This window comes from Bubalus kerabau, chromosome 2, assembly GCF_029407905.1.
Source record: "Bubalus kerabau isolate K-KA32 ecotype Philippines breed swamp buffalo chromosome 2, PCC_UOA_SB_1v2, whole genome shotgun sequence".
Lineage (NCBI taxonomy): Eukaryota > Metazoa > Chordata > Mammalia > Artiodactyla > Bovidae > Bubalus > Bubalus kerabau.
In genome coordinates, this window is record NC_073625.1 from 158,083,475 (window position 1) to 158,105,772 (window position 22,298).

At 36.2% G+C, this 22,298-nt stretch overlaps 1 protein-coding gene across 2 annotated transcripts; it reads left to right on the forward strand.

Moving 5' to 3' along the window:
* The first annotated feature begins 285 nt into the window (after window positions 1–285).
* On the forward strand, window positions 286–20,933 carry SLC33A1 (solute carrier family 33 member 1). Of its 2 annotated transcripts, XM_055569260.1 has the most exons (6): window positions 286–1,353; window positions 11,558–11,748; window positions 17,088–17,272; window positions 17,548–17,665; window positions 18,656–18,871; window positions 19,893–20,933. In XM_055569260.1, the coding sequence occupies exons 1-6, from the start codon at window positions 579–581 to the stop codon at window positions 20,058–20,060; spliced, it is 1,653 nt and encodes a 550-aa protein (XP_055425235.1). In that variant the 5' UTR covers window positions 286–578; the 3' UTR covers window positions 20,061–20,933. The 2 variants fall into 2 exon arrangements, with proteins under 2 accessions (XP_055425235.1, XP_055425236.1); XM_055569261.1 differs by lacking the exons at window positions 11,558–11,748; window positions 17,548–17,665.
* Window positions 20,934–22,298: the final 1,365 nt, after the last annotated feature.

The window sequence follows — 22,298 nt, forward strand, 5'->3', positions numbered from 1 at the left end:
AGAGGTCTCGGCCACTGGGGCTTCAGGTTCCTACCGAGCATTGTTTCCGAACTCGGCCACGAGAGCGTGTCCTGATTGGCTTGCCCTGGAGGCGGGTTCAGGACTTATTTGAGACTAGGACCACTTCCTGAAGCTCCAGACAGGAAGTTATCAGATGTCTATGGTGGCCGGTGGAGAGAGTGCTGTCGGCTTTTTTGGTGACGGCGAGAGAGGACCGTGGGTCGGCTGGACTGGCCGTTTGACCTCGCTGCAGCTAGGAGCCTGTTTCCATAGCAGCACCACGGCCCCGTCCTCCAGCCTAGACCCCGGCGTGGCTGCCCGGGGGATTTCTTCAGGCTCCTTGACGCCGCTCCAAGGGGCACCTACCTGGGTTTTGCCTGGGCCTGCAGCCAGCGGACTGGCTCCCGGCTTCAGCTCTGCGGGCCACAGTAAGAAGTGCCCTTATCAACCCGCGCCCTGCCCCCCTTCCTGAGCCATAGAGACCCCGGTCCAGAGCGACAGCCTTGGACCTGGGACTAGACGGATCCAAGACGCTCAGCCCCGGCCCCCCTCAAACGGGGCTCTGCATCGTCTCTGATATGTCACCCACCGTCTCCCACAAGGACAGCAGTCGGCAACGACGGCCAGGGACTTTCAACCACTCTCTAGATTTGAAGAGTGGTCCTCTGCCGCCGGGCTCCTGGGATGATAATCTTCCGGAGGTGGTGGGTGGGGAAGGGGACAAAGAAGCTCTTCTTCGGGATATCAGCACTGTTGATTTCTCAAAACCCCCACGGAGCTGCCGGGCGGAATTGAGCAGTATTTTGCTGTTGCTCTTTCTTTACGTACTTCAGGGCATTCCACTGGGCTTGGCGGGAAGCATCCCACTCATTTTGCAGAGCAAAAATGTTAGCTATACAGATCAAGCGTTCTTCAGTTTTGTCTTTTGGCCTTTCAGTCTCAAATTGCTCTGGGCCCCGTTGGTTGATGCAGTTTACTTTAAGAACTTTGGTCGTCGTAAATCTTGGCTTGTCCCAACACAGTATATATTGGGATTCTTCATGATATATCTGTCTACTCAAGTGGACCATTTGCTCGGAAATACAGATGGCCGAACCCCCGACGTGGTTGCTCTCACTGTGACTTTCTTTTTGTTTGAATTCCTGGCAGCCACCCAGGACATCGCTGTGGATGGTTGGGCGTTAACTATGTTATCCCGGGAAAACGTGGGTTATGCTTCTACTTGTAATTCAGTGGGCCAAACAGCCGGCTACTTTTTGGGCAATGTTTTGTTTTTGGCCCTTGAATCTTCCGACTTTTGTAACAAATACTTGCGGTTTGAGCCTCAACCCAGGGGAATCGTCACTCTTTCAGGTAGTGTATTTATTATGCTGTTGGGTTTATTGTACGTTTATAAATCCTTTCGACAGTGTGTGTGACTGTGTGTGTTAGAATCGTTATTTAATGAACTGGAAATCATATTATGGGAGATGATCGGTAAGTTATCTGTTCTGCTAACATGAGCTTCAGCCAGAATGATTACATTAAAGCAGTCATAATTGATCTGTATTCTGAAGTGAGTAGGGAAAGGCAACTCATCCAATAAACATTGTTGTGTAAGAGCAAACAAAACTCTTGAGTCTAGGGATACCTTGGCGCTTGCATAATAGGTGCACATTTTTTAAAAGTCTGGCTGGTGTGAACGAATGAACCCAGCCTGACTCTATAATTTTCCTTTTGTCTTTTGTTAGATTGAGATTTCTAGCTCCATGCTTTCTAGTCCATTCCTACCCTTACTCTTATACCAAGACCCTGTTTCTATCTCATCTAGTCTTCTGATGAATGGAACAGGGTTAATCCATTCAAACATTAGTGAGTGGGCTAAGTGACAGTGCAAATGGCCTTCTGTGATTGAAGCCAATTCCAGCCCTCAAAAAGAACTTGTGAGAGTCAGGCTTTACATTTGCCCTTGTTGAATAAGATTTCATGATGTGGGTAAGTAAAGTTCCTAGAAGCCACCAAACACCAGCTGAAAATGCAGTGAAGCAGCAAAGTACCAAAAGATACAAGACAGTACATACAGTGTTCCAAATTCCTGAAGCACTGGTTTGTGGCATCTGCTTTTGGGAAATGGTGCTGAAAGAAAGGTTGTGACCAAATTGAAGGTTGTTGACTGAATTGTTTAATTGCTACCAGTAAGAGTTTAAAGTTTGTCCTGTAGGAAATTGTTAATCCTATAGATTTCCCCTTCTTTCTACAGGAGCATAACACATGGCCCTGTAATGTTTTCTGTTTTTTTGTGTTTTGGTTTTCTTTTTGTTTTTTAACTTTACTAAAAACTAAGAAACAGTGTAAAATTGCCATTATCAAAAATAACACTGGGACTATTAGTAATAAGAGTTCTCTATTACTATTGGTAATAGAGTTCTTAATTCTGGTAGTGATGATGAATTTAGGATGAATTTATGATTGTCTTTTGAAGTTTAAAAAGACAGTGGTAAAGTTTAAAAAGCTCAGTGGTAAAGAATCTGCCTACCAATGTAGGAGATGAGGGTTCAATCTCTGGGTCAGGATGATCCCCTTGAGAAGGAAATGGCAACCCACTCCAGTATTCTTGCCTGGGAATGGACAGAGGAGCCTGGCAGGCTACAGTCCATGGGGCACGAAAGAGTTGGACACGACTTAGTAAACAACAACAAGGTGAGTGGCAAGGGCATTTTAAGGGTTACAACATTCAGGGAAGGGAGGAAAGGATTCACAACTGTATTTCTGAAATCGTATACACCCCCTCCACATCCCTACACCCTGTCAGGGACCCCCCTTTCTACTTCTTTAAACTGCTAGTGAGCCACTATTACTGATAATATTAATAGTTATACTTTTCCTTAGTTGGTTTAAGGCTGAAGATAGTTGAGTGATACTGCTATGCACCTAGCCAGATTTGTCTCTTAGTGTTCTGGGGTGGCACTCCTGCTCTCTGGATAATTTTCTGCTCAGAAATCCTTTGTGAATGCATCATATCAGCACCTTGTTGCTTTTTACATGTTTTGCTTTTTGTTTTTTATTGGACTGTTCATATCACCAAAAAGGGCTAATAGGATGATGTGTTCCTTACTATGAGAAAGCCTCAGTAGAGAAATCAAGATTGAAGAGGCCATGGAAGCTAAATTACTGAGTAAGTTAGAGCTTTCTTGTGTGTTAACTAAGTGACTCATACAGTATCCTTCCAGAGAATGTGGTTATCCGTTCAAGGGCCATTATGGCTATATCCTCCCTCAGCCACAGCTGTGCCCCTTTGGGAAGATCAGAAACATACCACTAGATTTTTATTTACACTGGTTTATTATTTTGAATAGCTGTGTTTTTTTTTTTTGTTTTTTTTTTTGAATTTGAACTGTGTTCTCTAGGAAACTGTAAAAATAACTTACTTTTTAATTGAGCTTTTATATCTGTAGTATATTGCTGTTTTGGGTTCAAGCATTTTAATAAGAGTTGAAGAATTCCTGCTTTTTTCATTCTTCTTTGTACAACTGTACATACCACATTTATAATTTTCTTTTTTTGAGGGGGTGGGGGAACTTAGTATAACTAAGAAGAACCAGTGGCTTTGAGAAATTTAGCACAGAGAGAATCATGGAGGAAATACAGTCGCTCAGGTAATAGAAGAGGCAAACACTGAGGTGACTGTTTAGAAAACGAGAAACTTTAAAAGAGGCATAATTATTTTTTTTTAATTCTGAGATATATTCTGTGATTAGAACTTTGTTTTGAGCTACACATACATAGAGATAGAATACAATCAGAAAGAACAGTTTTTACATCAAGAAAATAGTAATCTAAATAGTCAATTTAGAATGGAAGGATAGGATGAAAATATTTAATAGAATCCCTTAGAAAGAAAAACTTAATTATGCTGAGATTGCCTTTTGGTTCCTTCAGGAATACAGGACAGTCCTTAACCCAGAGGTAACCTTCTTTTGGTCCTGCCCCGTTGGTTTTCAAGGATCTTTAGTGGCAAAAAGAGACAACCTTTTAAGTTTCAAGAAATATGAGAGTAACCCAGAAGAACACAGAGATTACAACATAAAGTTTTATGACTTGAAAAGATGTATTTCAGTCCTTTCATTCTTATAGATGAGGAAACTGATAAGGAAACTTAATTGGCTAGTTAGAGATTTACTTATGGCTTAGATTTGCTAAGCCATAAGTGTTTGGTGTTTATTTGGAGTTTTTCCTTCAGTTGTCAGAAAATTAGGAAAAACTTCAAGGAAAGCTTCAAAACCTAAATATAAGATATGCTGATTGGGCTTTTCTACCAGAGAAATCAGCACTCTGACTGCTGATGTCTAAAAAAAAAACATCAGCATGCTCCCAGAATGCCAGATGCCCAGAAGTGACAGATTAAGGGGTTTTTGTTATTTTGTTTTTAAAGTGACCCACATCTTTTTGTTTACTTAGCATTGACTCCCTTTTTGGTACTGGTCATATGACAGGTGTTATAATTTGATGACTAAAACCTGGTCATTCTCTGCCCACAAGTAATTTATAGTGGAGTTTTGCCAACTAAAATGACCTGGTGCAAGACTGTAGTTATTGGAGAGGACAATGATGACCTGAAAAACTCATGCCCTTTTAAAGGCAGGTAGGTAGCCTCAGGTCTGGGCTTCTCAGGAGGCGCTAGTGGTCAAGAACCTTGCCAGTGCAGGAGACGCGAGAGACACAGATTGAATCCCTGGGTCAGGAAGATCTCTTGGAAAAGGAAATGGCAACCCACTCCAGTATTCTTGCCCAGAGAATCCCCAAGGACAGAGGAGCCCGGTGGGCTACAGTCCATGGCACTGCAAAAGAGTCCAACATGACTTGGTAACTAAACAACAACAACTGGGGCTGTTACAAGATTCAGGAGATATTAAATATTAAAAGCTGGAGACCATACCCCAAAATTTTAAAATAAAGCAAAGGAGAAATGGTACTATAAGCTTTCTTTGTCCAGTAAAGAACTGTGGAATTTTGTGGATGGGGTGCATAAAAGCCAATTTACAAAATACACTGTAAACTAAAAATGCATTTGATTTTATTTGGTATATGTCTTATTTGGCATATGTTGAATTTCACTTCCAATTTCATTGAAATATACTTGGAGGCCAGTTGAATTAGCCTTTAGTATGTAAATGCATCAATAAAAGAATTATAGAACCTCACTAATTACAGTCTTCTACTTTCATTTATAGTGTTCCTAAAAACTCTTTAGTGGAGAAAGCAAAATAGACTTAATACAAGATACTCTCCTAGAAAATGAAAAATGAAAAATACAAAACCCCTGATTTCATCTGTTCTTTTAAATACAATTTGGGATAAATCTTGCATTTTTCATGTTCTTTTCATTATTTTATATTTTTTACTGTGGAGTTTATATCTTACAATGTGTGTGTGTATATATGTATATATGCATGTGCACGCATGCCGTGTTGCTTTAGTGTGTCCACCTCTGTGACTCTGTGGACTTAGCCCACCAGGCTTCTCTGTCCATGGGATTCTCCAGGCAAGAATACTGGAGTGGGTTGCCTTGGATCTCCCATACTTATATCTTGGTATGGGAGATCACAAATATGTATTTTATATGTCAGTGTACATGCTGAAATATTTATTAAGGATAGGGTGCATATTCAGAAAGCAAGATGTTTGTTACCTTCTAGGATTTCTATTTCTTGGTTTGGTGTTAAATAAGAAAAACTTTAAATTTCATTTTTTTCCGTTTACTTTTGAACATGATAGCTGAATTTCAGTTGTCATCAGTTAAAGCTATAGAATACATGATTTCAGCACATCTAAGAATTTCTTTCCTTTTAGATATTTTATATTGTCTTGGGTTTGAGACCTACATTTCTTTATTTTTAAAATTTTTATTGTATAGTTGATTTACAGTGTTGTGTTGAGACCTGCATTTCTTATTCCTAGCACAATCATAGAACTTTTGGTAGAACTTTTTCTCGCTTAAATTTCCCACTAGTTTTTAAAAAGTTTATTTTTAAATAATTATAGATTCACAGGAGGTTGCAGAGAAATGTTTAGGGAAGTCCTATACACCCTTTCCCTAGCCTCCACTGTTAAAATCTTATATAACTATAGTACAGTATCAAAACCAAGGAATTGACATTGGTACAATCCATAGAGTTTATTCAGATTTCAACAGTTATACATGTTTGTATTGCTGTATGCAGTTTTATCACATTTAAGCTTATGTAACCTCCAACACCACTATCAAAATACTCAGCTGTACCTTCTCCACAATATACTTTTCTGTTGTTTCTTTACAGCTATGCCCATTTCCTCCTCTCCATCCCTAATCCCTGTCAGCCCATAATCTGTTTTCCATCTTTATAATTATGTTATTTCAGAAATGTTACATAAGTGAAATCATTTAGTGTATGTCCTTTGGTAATTGGCTCTTTTCACTTAGAATAATTTCTTTGAGGTTTTTCCAAGTTGTTACATGGATCAGTGATTTGTTCTGTCTTGTTGCTGAGAAATATTCCTTTTTTTTTTTTTTTTTGACATACTACACTTTGTTTTACCACTCATTTGTTGAAGGTGATTTGAGTAGTTTCTAGTTTTTTGATGATGATTATGTGCAAATAAGTCTTCATTTCTCTCAGATAAGTGCCCAGGAGTGCAAGTGCTGGTTTATTTGTCAGTGCATTTTTAGTTTTGAAAGGAACTGACCAAATTTTTTCTGGAGTGGCTGTATCATTTTCTCTCCTTACCAGCAATATATGAGCGATTCAGTTTCTCTGCATCCTTGCCAGCATTTCCTGTTATTATTTTTCATTTTAGCTATTCTCATGTACCCTGCATCTTCATATGATAGTTTGGACTACTTACTGTCAACTGTTTTAAAAAGTCAGAATTCAGCTTTCATCTTACAAAAAGTGATTTTTGGGGTGTCAGGATATAGGTTGAGAACCTCTTATCATAGCATCAGAGTAGAGATATATATGTATGTTTAATTAATATGGATTTTGTGCTTGACCTGAACATATTTTGAAACATGGAAAAGTAAAAGTGAAAGTTGCTTAGTTGTGTCCAACTCTTTGTGACCCCATGGACTATACAGTCCATGGAATTCTCCAGGCCAGAATACTGGAGTGGGTAGCCTTTCCCTTCTCCAGGGGATCTTCCCAACTCAGGGATTGCACTCAGGTCTCCCACATTGCAGGCAGATTCTTTACCAGCTGAGCCACAAGGGAAGCCCTTAAAACATGGAAAGAGTGGTTCATTTCCTTCTGTTCAGTGATACATGCTCCAGAATTAGCATGAGATGGGAGCATTGCATCTATTGGTCTCTAAGCTTCAGTTTTGCATCCTGGGCTGAGTTTAATGTTTTGGGACAATAGGGCTCTTGATAACCAGACAGCTGCTTAATCTGGTGCTTGATTGAAGAAACCATTTCTTCTACCCCAGAGGAGAACCTAACATTGCTGGAGTTAATGAAAAAGTATGTGATCTCAAAACATGGCACCTCTCTAAGGGGTTAGGAAAACTAAAGGATTATGAAGATTTCAAAATTAGCTTTGTGTTTAGTCAATTTTTCCACTGCATGCTGTCTTTCAAAAATTCTAATCCTCAAATAAGATATACTATATTGTATAATCAAAACAGCATTTTCTGGGAGTGCTCTTTGGCATAGATGTTTTGAGAAAATGCTTAAGGGAGTGGTTTATGACATAGAAGAAAGTTCTGTTTTTTGTTGAGACTTAGCTAGTGACCCAGGGCCAGATACATAGTATTTCTATTTGTTTCTTCCATGGTGAAAGTGAGAGCAGTGGACTGATGATAGCTGTCTAAAGTCCCTTCATACTCTGACTTGTGAAGCAGAGAAAGCTGTGCTGAAAGCAAGATAAAAGGAAGGCCTGATAGTAATGTAAAACAGAAACGGAAAGTTTGTTTTCCTGCCACTGACTTCTGAAGGACTGAGGTTAATTCCCATACTGTGAGAGTTAGAAAGAAGCTGTTCTGATCCAAGGATGGTTCTTATCAGTCTGTGCTTAATTTTTCTACCTTTTCTGATGGTGGAAGAGAATGAACCTACACCACAGAGGATCTGGAAGCCTGGTCCAAAGCCTTGAAGGTTTGCTCAAGTATCTATGTTCCAGACTTCATAATTGGAGCTAAAATAAGTACCTTTTTCCTTGGGTCTATCTGTTTGATTGGAAGAGAGCTTACTTGCAGTAGGTGTGTCTGAGCATCTGAGTAGTATAATGGGACACATTCTTGTTTCAGAATCAGATCTGAATTTGAATCCCCCCTCTGGTACTTTCTGGTTTGTGATTCTCTTTCATTGAGTATAAAGTAGGAATAATAATGCTTGTCTTAGAGAGTGATTTTGAGACTTACTGCACTGTCCTGTGTTTTGCCTTGGCATAATAGACACTCAGGAGTTGACTGTTATATCCTTTATGAATACTGGTGAATTGTTGCATAAGCTTATCTGCAAACAATACTGAACCTGTTTAACTTGTTCTTATTAATTTCTTTTCTCTCTTTGCACTGGGATCAAGGAGTTTAAATTTAGATAAAGATTTTGTTCATTTAAACTGGGAGAATATACTAAACAAAAAATACTATACTAAAAAAATTTTTGCTGAAAGTAGTATATAACTTAAAACTTTAAATTTTCACTTAACATTTTTATAAAGACCATTAATTGAAATTTCTGGTGACAGTGAAAGCTTTTTTCAGGATTTCTTGAATTGCTAATTTAAATCAAATAATGAACAAGAACTTTAATGAGAATAAATATTACAGATGATATTCCATAAATGTCATTATTTGTCAGTTTCACAGAGGAAATTAAGAATGCAAAAATAATGAACATTAGCCTCACTTAATTGTAAGAATAATCTTTAAATTGTCATTGGTTTTGAACTAGATTTCGAAACTATGTTAATACAAACTAGAAGTTATGTTGTGATGTTATTTTAATGAGCTTTAATCATAAGATATGTATTTATTAGTGCATTTTAAAGTGAATACCTTTGCATTTAGGAATCTCAGTTTTTCCTGTTTCCTGTTTTTCTTCTGATATCTAGAATTAATGGTGGATTCTTCTCAACTTTTGATGGGGTTATTATGTCTAGTAAGCCCAGTATAAGTTGAAAATTTTTAAGTCTTAACTTAGTCTTGCCTACCTTAAATGTGCTCAGAACACTTACATTAGCCCACAGTGAGGCAAAATCATCTAACACAAAGCCTGTCTTATAGTAGGGTGTTGAATATCATGTAATTACTGAAACTGTACTGAAAGTGAAAAGCACAGTGCTTGTCTAGGTGCAGAATGGTTGTGCATTTACCGTTGCGATTGTGTGGCTGACTGGGAGCTGTAACTTTCGGGTGCTGCCCAACTTCACAGCAGAGGATCATAATGAATATTGCTAGCCTGGGAAAAGATCAAAGTTTGAAGTGCAGTTTCTACTGAAGGCATATTGCTTTCACACTATCATAAAATTGAAAAATCTCAAGTGAGACCTTCATAAGTTGGGGTCCGTCTGGGTAAATTCCTGTTATGGAGAGAAGAATTCACCTCAGAATACAAATTTCCATGTATGTTTGAGAAGATTTAGCTTTTTTATTTGCATAATTTGAATAGCAGAGCCTCATTTTTGGTTACGCTTCTGGAGACTAAATAATTAGCCAATTCTAGTAGATTCTTTTTATTTTGTAAGTTTATTGGTTTAGTTTTGGCTGTGCTGGGACTTCGTTGCTGCGCTGTCTAGTTGCAGTGAGCAGGCTGCTCTCTAGTTGTGGTACATGGGCTTCTCATTGCTGTGGCTTCTCGTTGCAGAGCACAGACTCTAGGGCACGTGCGCCGCGGTAGCTGTGATGCACAGGCTTAGTTGCCCCACTGCATGTGGAAGCTTCCCAGACCAGGGGTCAAACCCATGTTCCCAGCATTGGTAGGCAGATTCTTAACCACTGGACCACCAGGAAGTCCTAGTAGATTCTTAATTCAACAGTATTAAAAAAAAAACACAACTTTATATAAGCAGTATGAAATAATGGAACCCAAATCAGAAGATTTATTAGGTTCTGCCTCTTAATTGGACCTATGGCAAAGATTTAAATATTCTGAGCTTTTCCTTGTTTCTCATAGTAATAATGCCTGCTTTGCTTGTCTCACATGTTCCATGACTACAAAAATCAAATGAAATAGGGAGCTTGCCTGATGGTCCAGTGGCCAAGACTCCATATTCCCAATGCAGGGGGCCCAGCTTTGATCCCTGATCAGGGAACTAGATCCACATGCAGCAACTAAGACCTGGTGCAGTCAAAGAAATAAATAAGAATATATATCATTTTTTACAAAATCAAATGAACAGATAAGAACGGATTATTTAAATACTAAGGTGAATTTGGTCTATACTGTGAGTTAAGTTGATCTGTGATGCTGTTTGCCTTCATCATAAGTGAGTTTTAAACCGTAGTAGCTACCTTTACCTAGCACAGCAGAGCAAGACTGAATAGAGGAAAACCTTGACTTAAGGAAGGTCTTCCTTTTTTGGAAAAAGATGGCTAGACTTCATGAACAGTTAGTTGATTGTGTTGCATTAGCAATAAACTAAAAAGCAAACACATGTAATACAGTTCCAGAATGTTAGAGCTAGAAAACACCTGGAATTTTCTAGGCAGGTCTTCTTACTTTACATGAAGGAACCGAAAAAGAGTTATGCATTTTCATAGAGATAAAATACGATGCATTCTCAGGGTAGTTAAGGAGATGCAGTTTTTAAAATGGGTTGTATGAGGCGCTGACTTCAAATGTAACTTCAGGCAATGTTTCAGCCTTCTCTCAGCCTGTTTCATCATCTGAAAATTGGGACTGGTGATAACTTCATCTATTGTGGTGTTGTAGTAAAGGGAATGATATGTGTAAACTGCTTAGCACATTTATAGCACATGGTATGCACTCAAGAAATAGTGCCTCTATTATTACTATTATTTTTAGCTATTATGCAGAATCTTCCAGAACATTATTCACTCTCTCTGCTTGTTTGAAATATTGGCCAGTGGCCCAGCTCTTTTCCACTGAAACAAGCAAAAGAGTGTGTTATGTTTATGTATCACGGAATTGAAAGAGAATATTCTTAAACAGATTAAAAACAAAGTTTAAAAACAAAAGGCAGAAAATTTAATGTAAATGATCATCTTTGTTGTCTAAGTTGTCAAAATTTAATAAAGAACTGAAATGATTTAGGTGCTTAAGAATTTCTTATGACTGATAGATCTTATGGGATATGGAAATCATCTCCTGCCCTTAAATGACATAATAGACTTTTATTTCATTCAACCCACTAAACCCTTTCCTTTTTCCTTGTTAAGTATCGCTGTCTGTTCTGGGTCTGTGTAATGTCTTGTATCTGCTGTGCTTGGTCTGGTGCCAATGACAAGCCCTATGCATTGATTTTTTTTTTTTTTTTAACAGATTTTAGTTGAGAAAAAGTTGTGTACAGAATTATTTAGTATCAGTGAAGGTACATTATTTCACATGTTAATTATAGATATAAAACATTTTAAATTTCAGATTTCCTTTTCTTCTGGGGAACTGTATTTTTGATAACAACAACTTTAGTTGCCTTTCTGAAAAAAGAAAACAAAGAAGTATCAGTAGGAAAAGAAGAAACTCAAGGGATCACAGATACTTACAAGCTGCTTTTTGCAATTGTAAAAATGCCCGCAGTTCTGACATTTTGCCTTCTGATTCTAACTGCAAAGGTAAGAGATTTATAAAGCAAATCCCCCATTCTGTTACAAGTACCAATATCATGGAATACTTCTGTTGCTGTTTCATAAGTCCCTTTCCACTAATACTAGAATTTAACAATAATAACTAATATACTTTATTTACTAAATGTATTTAAACAGATGTGATGATAGCAAATCAGACATAATTTCAAACTAAGCTAAATGTCTTAGGATCTTGAAAAAATTATGCCAATTTGAAGTACTTCTAGTCATTGTCAGTGTTTTTAATGAATGATATTAATGCTTGGAAGGGAAATGAATGCCATGAAAAACTAACAGCATTCTGCTATTAGAATGAGTATATACTTAATGTCAAAGGTATTGAAATTACTTACTTAGAAAGTAATTTACAAAGATATGGAAATGAATATTAGAAGTCTATTTAAAAATCAGTTCAACTATTTCAAAATGTTAAAAAGAAATATACCATCAAACAAATGGATGTTTTAGTGACAATTCTATATGTTTTCTCTATTAAGATGTCTTAATTTTTTATAGTTCTAAAACATTTTAAAGAGATTATGCTAGAAGAAAGGTAAGTATACTTGTTATAATGAACTATTAGAATTATTATTCCTAAAATATAAAATTGGTTACAGGATTTTGGGACTATATATTTAAACCTATCTACATAAACACTTTCATAGCTATATTTTGATAACACTAAAGTAAAAATTATAGTCTCATTGTTTTGAAATAGTGAGTTTTCCCTCTCTAGTGATAGGGAGGGTTGGGTTTTTAGGAAATTTTAGGAAGGTTTAAACTTAAGGTTCAACTTTAGAAAATGCTAAAAGGTTCAGTTCAGTTCGGTCGCTCAGTCGTCTCCGACTCTTTGTGACCCCCATGAACCGCAGCACACCAGGCCTCCCTGTTCATCACCAACTCCCAGAGTCCACCCTAACCCATGTCCATTGAGTCGGTGATGCCATCCACCCACTCATCCTCTGTCATCCCCTTCTTCTCCTGCCCTCAATCTTTCCTAGCATCAGAGTCTTTTCAAATGAGTCACCTCTTCGCATCAGGTGGCCAAAGTATTGGAGTTTCAGCTTCAACATCAGTCCTTCCAATGAACACCCAGGACTGATCTCCTTTAGGATGGATTGGTTGGATCTCCTTGCAGTCCAAGGGACTCGCAAGAGTCTTCTCCAAAACCACAGTTCAAAAGCATCAGTTCTTCAGTGCTCAGCTTTCTTTATAGTCCAACTCTCACATCCATACATGACCACTGGAAAAACCGTAGCCTTGACTAGATGGACCTTTGTTGACAAAGTAATGTCTCTGCTTTTTAATATGCTGTCTAGGTTGGTCATAACTTTCCTTCCAAGGAGTAAGTGTCTTTTAATTTCAAAGGTTCAAGAAAGTTAATACTATTATAATGTATTATCTAATTACATCATTTAGAGATAACCATTGGTAATATTTTTGGTATATTTCTGCTTTCCCCTATGTAGGTATGTATGTGCATGCACATGTATACACACACTTTACATGTATAAATATAATTAATACATTAGCTATAGTTAATATATACACACAAATACTTTAAAAGTGAAATTGTATGTAATTTTTATCTTGTTATTGTCTTATTCCATATTCCTATATCATTAATATTTGATAACATACTTTTTAATAACTATAAATTGTTACAGTATATAAATGTGCTATAATTTACTCATTTTTTCTATTATTGTATATTTAATTTGCCATGTGTTTTAATTACAAAACTGTACTAGTGAATATATTTGGGTGTAATTCTTTGATGTTCTGAATATTTCCTTCCAGTAGATTCTTAGGTTCTTTCCTTCCAGTAGATTCAGTGAGTATGATTGTTAAATTGCTTTCTAAAAGATTTTATAATTTATACTGTCACCAGGAGAAGGCAATGGCACCCCACTCCAGTACTCTTGCCTGGAAAATCCCATGGACAGAGGAGCCTGGTAGGCTGCAGTCCATGGGGTCGCTACAGTCAGACACAATTGAGTGTCTTCACTTTCACTTTTCACTTTGATGCATTGGAGAAGGAAATGGCAACCCACTCCAGTGTTCTTGCCTGGAGAATCCCAGGGACGGGGAAGCCTGGTGGGCTGCGGTCTATGGGGGTCAAACAGAGTCGGACACGACTGAGGTGACTTAGCAGCAGCAGCAGCAGCTTAGCAGCAGCAATATATAAGGAATTGCTTCAAATACAGAGTCTAGAATTCCATGTTCCCCCTTTAAAGTAAACCTCATTAAAAGTAACATCTCTTCTAACTTTTAACATCATAGATTAGTTTTCCCTACTTTCCAGTTTTATATAAGTGGAGTATCCAGTATGTTTTCTTACGTCTGGCTCTTGTACTCTTTTACTCAAACATCATATTTGTGTAATTTATCCATATTGTTATTTATAGCAATAGTTTGTTCATCTTGTTGCTTATAATATTCCTTTGTAGGAATATACCACAATTTATTTATCCCATTCTATCAGGAGATATTTAGGTTATTTCTACTTTTGGACCATTATAAATAGTGCTTCTGTGAACTTTTGTGTACGTTACTTTTGGTGAATGTAGATAAACATTTCTGCTGGGTAAATACCTAGGAGTAGAATTGCTGGGCCATAAGAAATACATAGTATATATGCATTTATATAAGAAATGCATAGTATATACTATAAACAGTTTTGTGATTGTTCCAGTTTTCCCTACCACAAGCACTGTTAGAGAGTTTTAGTCATTACACAGCCTTGAAACCATAGTATTGTCTTTTCAATTTTAGCCTTTCTGGTGGGTATGTCATAGCATCTTATTAGGATTATAATTTTTCATTTCCCTGATGACTAAAGAAATTGAGCATCTTCTCATATGGTTATTGGCCATTTGAATATCCAGAGTTCCCCCTTTCTTTAAATTTGTAGAATTTTTATTTTTTATATATCCTGGATATGAGGGCTTTTGTTGGATATATGTATTGCAGATATCTCCTACACCACTTTTAAGTTGTGAAGAGAAAGTATGAAATATCTTTGACTTTTAATTTTTTTGCGTGAAATTTGCTCTTTGGCTTCATTCTGAGAAGTTAAAGTATTTGAAGTAATATTTAGTGTTAAAATATTTTTTATTTGTACATTTTTACTTACTGAAAATTTACTTGTATAATTGGAGGAATACCCATATGTTTATCCAAATTCTATAATTAATTGTTAATATTTAGCTCTACTTTTTTATTCTGTAAATTATGTTATTTTACATATTTCTTACAAAGTATTAGATAGTAATTTGTACATATCATGCCCTTTTTATCCATAAATACTTGAAGTATGTAGTGTATCTCCTAAGAATAAGGACTTCGTCTTGCAAAGCCACAACTTGATAAAAAATCAGGAAGTTTAAATTGATACAATACCATTTTCCTTTTAGTAAATTATTTTCTGCTGAGTCTTCATTGCTGCATGCAGGCTTTCTCTAGTTGCAGTGAGTGGGGGCTGCTCCTCACGCAGTGCGCTGGCTCCTCACGCAGTGCGCTGGCTCCTCGCTGCAGTTGGTTCTCCTGTTGTGGGGCATGGGCTTCAGTAGTTGCAGCACACCAGCTCAGTACTCGTGGCTCACGAGCTCTAAAGCACAGGCTCAGTAGTTGCAGTGCTTGGGCTCTAGTTGCTCCACAACATGTGCGATTTTCCCAGACCAGGGATTGAACCCGTGTCCCCTGCATGGGCAGGTGGATTCTTATCCACTACCACCAAGGAAGTCCAACACAATACCATTTTCTAGTCATAGTCCGTATCCAGATTTCCCCAGTTATCCCCCAGAGCAGCCTTTATAATTTAATTTTTTCCTGGCCAGCAATCCAATTTAAGATCACATACTGCATTTAGTTGGTATGAGCCTTTCTTTGTTCTTTATGACCTGCTGGGCACACTTTTTTTTTGTTTTTTTAAGATTATTTATTTGTTTATATTTGGCTGTGCTGGGTCTTTTATGCTGCATGGGCTTTCCCTGTTTGCACCAAGTGAGGGCTATGTTCTAGTTGGAGTACACAGGCTTCTCATTGTGGTGGCTTCTCTTATTGAAGCTCCTGGGCTCTAGGGTGCTGGGCTTCAGTATTGCAGAGCACAGGCTTAGTAGTTGTGGGACTTAGTTGCTCTGTTGCATGTGGAATCTTTCCAGACCAGGGGTTGAACTGGTGTCCGCTGCATTGGCAGGGGGATTCTTTATCACTGGACCACCAGAGAAGTCCATCCTGGACCTTTTAAAAAATAATATTTTATTTTATTGGATCATAATTGATTTACAATGTTGTATTAGTTTCAGGTGTACAGCAAAGTAATTCAGTTATACATATACATATATTCATTCTGTTTTAGATTCTTTTTTCATATAGATTGTCAGAATTTTGAGTAGAGTTTCCTGTGCTATATAGTAGGTCATTGTTGGTTATCTATCTATATAGTGGTGTGTAGTGATCTAGACACTTTTAAAGAAGACAGGCCGGTTATTCTGTAGAATGGCCTTCTGTTTATGTTTGTCTAATGTTTCTTCATGTTTAGGTCCATTCTGTGAATATATGTCAGAAATATCACAGAAATAATACTATGAATCTTCAGGGAAGTGTATCAGGAGCCATATCATGTCCCTTTAACCATTAATTATTGTGTTAACCTTGATTACCTTGTTTAATACATTGCAAAATTACTATTTTTCCTTTTGTAATTAAAAATTCGTTTATAGGGAGGTACTTTGAGACCATCTAAATATCTTGTTTCACCTCAAACTTTTACGCACTACAATATTTTAGCATTCTTACTCTTTTTTTTGTGGTTGTTCTTAAGAATTAATCTAAGCATACCTTTTTTTTACCCATCATTTAAATCAACCTCTTAGATATGTTTTCTCAGAATTACTTTTGAAAAGCTAGATGACTTTTTGTTGTCAGTCAGAAATCATCAAAAATGTATATGGTATGTGGCAATGATACTTCATTTTAGCCAGATTTATCTGGAGTCCAGAGCTTTTCTTTTAAACTTAAAATATACAGAGCAGTAAGTTTGGACTTGAACACTGTTTATTGTGAGACAGAAATTTTTGAAATGGAAATTTAATTGTAATTAAAATTACAGTTCAAAGACTGCTGAATTTTCACTTGTTTTCACTCCATATTTGTAAGTAGACCATAGAGCTAAGTATGCCTCCATAATTTGATTGTTGTACCAGATATGATACTTACTTCTAACTGGCATGAGTGATAAGGCTGAGGTTTCTAAATTACGTATACTTGAAGGAAAATATTTCATAAATCATAAATTAAAATATTTTTTTGTTTTTATATTGCAGATTGGTTTTTCAGCAGCAGATGCAGTAACAGGACTGAAATTGGTAGAAGAGGGAGTACCCAAAGAACATTTAGCCTTACTGGCAGTTCCAATGGTTCCTTTGCAAATAATATTGCCTCTGATTATCAGCAGATACACTGCAGGTCCCCAGCCACTAAACATATTTTACAAAGCCATGCCCTACAGGTAAAAATGAAATGAAACCTTACTAAATAAGAGAGGTTAAATGAGGAACAGTAATCAGTATCACTAATGTCTATGTATAGAGTGTATATGGTAAAAGGCTTGAAAAACATCTTAACTTCTGTATCATTATTATATGCACTTTCATCTCTTTTAAACTTCCTAACAGGTTTTAGATTCAGGCTTCTTTCATATGGTAGGCACACAGATTTCTGTTTCTGTTATTCTTTTTTAACCTAAAATAGAAGTCAACTCCACCTTTCTTTCTTATTCTGTAGATTATTGTTTGGATTAGAATATGCTCTACTGGTCTGGTGGACTCCTAAAGTAGAACATCAAGGGGGATTCCCTATATATTACTATATTGTAGTGCTGCTGAGTTATGCGTTACATCAGGTAAGCTTGCAGTGGTTTTTCCCAGGAAGTAAACTGTCCTGTGTAAAATAAAGATGTTTTTCTACAGTTGCCTTAAAATAATGATAATAAATTTTAAGATTTATGCATGAATTGGATACTGAAGAAATTAGTGAACTTTAAACCTTGTGGATTTAAATACACACACACACACACACACACACACACACACATATTTATTTGGCTGTCTTGGATCTTAGTTGTGGCACTTGAGATCTTCTCTAGTTGTGGCATGGGCTGCAGAGTGTGCAAGCTCAGTAGTCGTGGCACACGGACTTAGCTGCTCCGTGGCATATGGGATCTTAGTTCCCTGACCAAGGGTCGAACCTGTGTTTTCATGTTCCTAAATGGAGGGTTAATTCTTGCTGCTTAAGCACTGTTTGCCTCTCAAGGAGATTCTCCTCTTCAGTTTGTCATGTAAATTTTTAATTATATATAAGAAAGTGATATACATATAATTATATATTCATATTACCTTTGAATATTTGAGTGCTTACATGTATAATACATATATCCACACATATGATATCTTTAGGTATGGTATCAATATGAAGTTTTGCTTATTACTATATGCATCCTTCAGTGCCACCTCACTTGTCATTCTCAATTGAGCCTTCCTTGAATACATGTGATAGAATTAATCTCCTATTTATTTAGGCCCTGATAGCATGATGTATGCACTTCCTCTTTTTACAGTATTTACTGCATTTAATTGTATTTATTTATTCCCATTTTCCCGGCTTAGAATAAATTCTTCAAGGGCACAGAGGGACTGTATCTTATTCATCTTTGTATTACTGTGACCAGACTTAAAGCCTAGTCTGTAGCAGGGGCTTAATAAATATTTGTTGGTTTGAGTTTAAAAAGAGTCATGAAAATTAATTTTCAGATTTATGCTTTTAATATTCTTAATTTAGACCATATCTTTCTAAAGTTTAGTTGTCCTGAAGATGTTTTATGTTTTCCTTGTAGGTTACATTGTACAGCATGTATGTTTCCATAATGGCTTTTAATGCGAAGGTTAGTGATCCACTTATTGGCGGAACATATATGACCCTTTTAAATACTGTGTCCAACCTGGGAGGAAACTGGCCTTCTACGGTAGCTCTTTGGCTGGTAGATCCCCTCACAGTAAAAGAGTGTGTAGGAGCATCAAACCAGAATTGCCGAACACCTGAAGCTGTTGAGGTAAGTAAGTTGCAATTTTAGATAATAGTAAGCGAATATTAAGATACTAATTTCCTCATTTTGCCTCTAGAGGTACTTCATCTTTTTAAAATCATATGTGCCCAGAGTCTCTAATAGTTTTTTTCTTTCCCATCGTAACTGAGGGTATAACACACTCAAATCAGTAAAAGTAGCTCACTTGGAGTTCCTTCTCAGCAAGGAAGGAACATCTCCTCTACCTTGTGTACCATTGTCCTATACAATAGGAATTTAATATTAGTACATGAAAGGTTTATAATGATAGAAGAAGGGAAATTCCATTGGCTTTCATGTTACAAATGGAGCTAAAACTGAGTGGTTAGTGGTTCGTTGGTAAATTATTTCAAAGTAACATTAACCCACTTCTAGAGTAAACTCATTGAAAATTTCTGCACACTTCCAAATATGAAAAGCTGTATCTTGAAAATGAATATTGTTTACAGCAAGACCTGAAAATTGTTTTTAATACTCTTAGTAGCATTAGACAGATTAAGATACATTAACTTTGGAGAAGGAAATGGCAACCGACTCCAATATTCTTGCCTGGGAAATCCCATGGACAGAGGGGCCTGGCAGGCTACAATCTGTGGGTCCAAGAGTTGGACACGACTTAGTGACTGAACAACAACAACAAAATTTTACTTAACATTGTGACATGAGCATGACCCTGTATCCTTAAATACTTCTTGAGTGCATACCTTTTTTCTTTTTATAGTTGTTTTATTTAAATTAGGGTCCATATAAGTTCCCTTTACTGTGTTTTATTATTTTGCCTGTTACATCTCTTTAATTCTATAACAGTTCCCCTCTTTTTTGGGTGTAGTAATAAAAAATATATCTAACATTAAAAAAAAGATACATTAACTAGTTTTGTCACTTGAATGAAATGTTTGAGCACAAAAATGTTTTGATTAATCCTTTAAATCACAAAGTAGAAACGTATAAAGTGCTGAATACTTCATTTTGAAATTGTGGAGTATTTATTATAATTTTATTTTTACAGCTTTGCAAAAAACTCGGTGGCTCGTGTGTTACTGCACTGGATGGTTATTATGTGGAATCTGTTATTTGTGTTTTGATTGGATTTGGTTGGTGGTTCTTTCTTGGTCCAAAACTTAAAAAATTACAGGATGAAGGACCATCTTCATGGAAATGCAAAAGAGACAAGTAATGCATTCACAACTGGACATTCTAGGAAGGTAACTCTAATTTAGTTTTAACTCAGAGAGTTATGATAATCAGTGTACAGGAGTATAAAATATTATTCTAAACAGGAAATTATTAATATAAAATGCCAAATGGTTAAAAATATAGAAACCTCTCTGTATATTTAAATATACTTTTTCCTTACCTTGTCAATGTATTTAAAGTTTACTTAAGTTCAGGGAATTGGTACTAAAATAACTTTTCTGGTCTTGTTATTTGATTTATAGATCTTTTTAATTTACTGACCAAAGCATGTTTTAAGCTGCAGTGCAGTAGTCATGGGTGATAACCATGCAGTCAAGTATTGTTATCGTACCTATCATTGAGCTATGTTAAAATTTTTGGTAAAATATGATAAGTGGAACATAGCTTGATATTCCTGTACTATCCACAACTAGTCTGGCCTTGTCAGTTAAATCTTATTTTGAATTGCAAATTGGTAAAATTTTATGTGGAATTTGCTGAGATGAGAATGTAAACTACTGAAATACCATTTTAGTTGTTATTTTCTGACTGTAACCACATTGTGCTAATGAATCTGTGTTAAAGACTTTTAAATGTATTTCCTGCTTTTGTAAACATTAAAGATTTATAAGAAGATTATTCAAACTATTTTTTATAAAATGAAAGCTATGACTTCTAATTTATTGATTCCCCTTCTCCTCCCCCTTTTTGGAAGCTACCTTGATTCCTTTTTAACTCTCCTCCTAAAGCATACATATGTTTTTTGTCATAAGTACTTGATGGCACATGGACAGCTCACAAGGGCATCGAATTTAATGTTGTATGTATGTTTGTGGCAAAGTTTTGAAAATAAAAATTAAATGTTTTTCTTCAAGTAGTTTGTTTTTGTTATTGATAGGGGAAAAAAACAGTAAAACTTACTGATTAAGTAAAATTTAAATTAATAATACTGTAGTTTTAGAAACTAATGTTTTGAAGAGAGAGACAAAGACATTTTGTGCCTTTGACATGTTATGTACTGGAAAAGGTTTCTTAATTAAGCACTTTACTAATGAGAAAAGATCTCACAATTGCTTTATACCAAATCAGGTACTAATTTTTACTTATTAAAGCACAGCCTTCTGTTTGTAAACGGTAGTTTCCAACTGAGAATTGCTTTCCCAGTAGAATTAAGGTTTTGAGTATTTTAGCAATTTCCAGCATATTATGTGTACCTGGTGATAAGGTTCTATGCATGTTTTGTGTTGTATGGTAGTTTGACTCTTTAGAGAGTACATAAATCTTTCAAAAGTTTGAGAAAAGGAGATAGTAAGTTGACTCTTATTTAATAACTATTATCTTTGTGGGAAAATGCATACTAATGTTTGATTGTGTTAATTTAATGACATAGATTGAGTTTCAGGGTGGGATTTTTGTAAGTAATGGAGGAGAAAATAGGTGGGAGGAAATGGCATCTGAAGAAACATAGAGGCACTGGCTTCTAGAACTCACACACTGGCATTGGAAAGCTTGTGTTGGGCATTGATGTCAGATCCTGAAGAATCACCTGAAAAATCATCCTAGAAATACACCAAATGATAGACTACAGTACTTTATCTCGTGGTTTTTCCATTGTCATGTATTATAGTCAAAATATGTACTTGAATAAACAAAACCCACTTAATCCACATGTGAAATTTATTTTGATTTTTAACTTTTGGATTAAGACACATCACCATAATTAACTTTATTTTTTCCCCATATTGTTACAAATTATACATAAACGTATTTGAAGTTTATACATCGTTAGGACTTAAAGTTTTAAAGTGTATTTTAAGCCTTAGCTATAAGGTGAAACCCATTCTTTGCATTTGCTCAATAAATGAACTCATGCTTTGAGTTATAGTCATTTGGGTATTTGGATACATGCTTGTAATATATGTCAGAAATGACTTGTTAATATCAATGTTTATACACTGATCACTGATGGCATCTTATAAATGATCGACCTGAATGTGAGGATCTGTTTGTTGTAAATCTACTAGAAAATACTGCCTATTTTTGTGCATAAGTGTTTTTCCTTATATTAATAGATATTAATAGATATATACTAATAGATTAACATATTAATGTCTTCCCTGGTGGCTCAGACGGTAAAACATCTGTCTGCAATGCTGGAGACTCGTGTTCAATCCCTGGGTCGGGAAGATCCCCTGGAGAAGGAAATGGCAATCAACTCCAGTACTCTTGCCTGGAAAAT

Coding starts and splice junctions, on each gene's coding strand:
- SLC33A1 (XM_055569260.1), top strand. CDS start 579: ATGTCACCCACCGTCTCCCACAAGGACAGCAGTCGGCAACGACGGCCA. Junction 1,354..11,557: donor GGGAATCGTCACTCTTTCAG/GTAGTGTATTTA, acceptor TTTAAATTTCAG/ATTTCCTTTTCTTCTGGGGA. Junction 17,666..18,655: donor TGAGTTATGCGTTACATCAG/GTAAGCTTGCAG, acceptor TTTTCCTTGTAG/GTTACATTGTACAGCATGTA.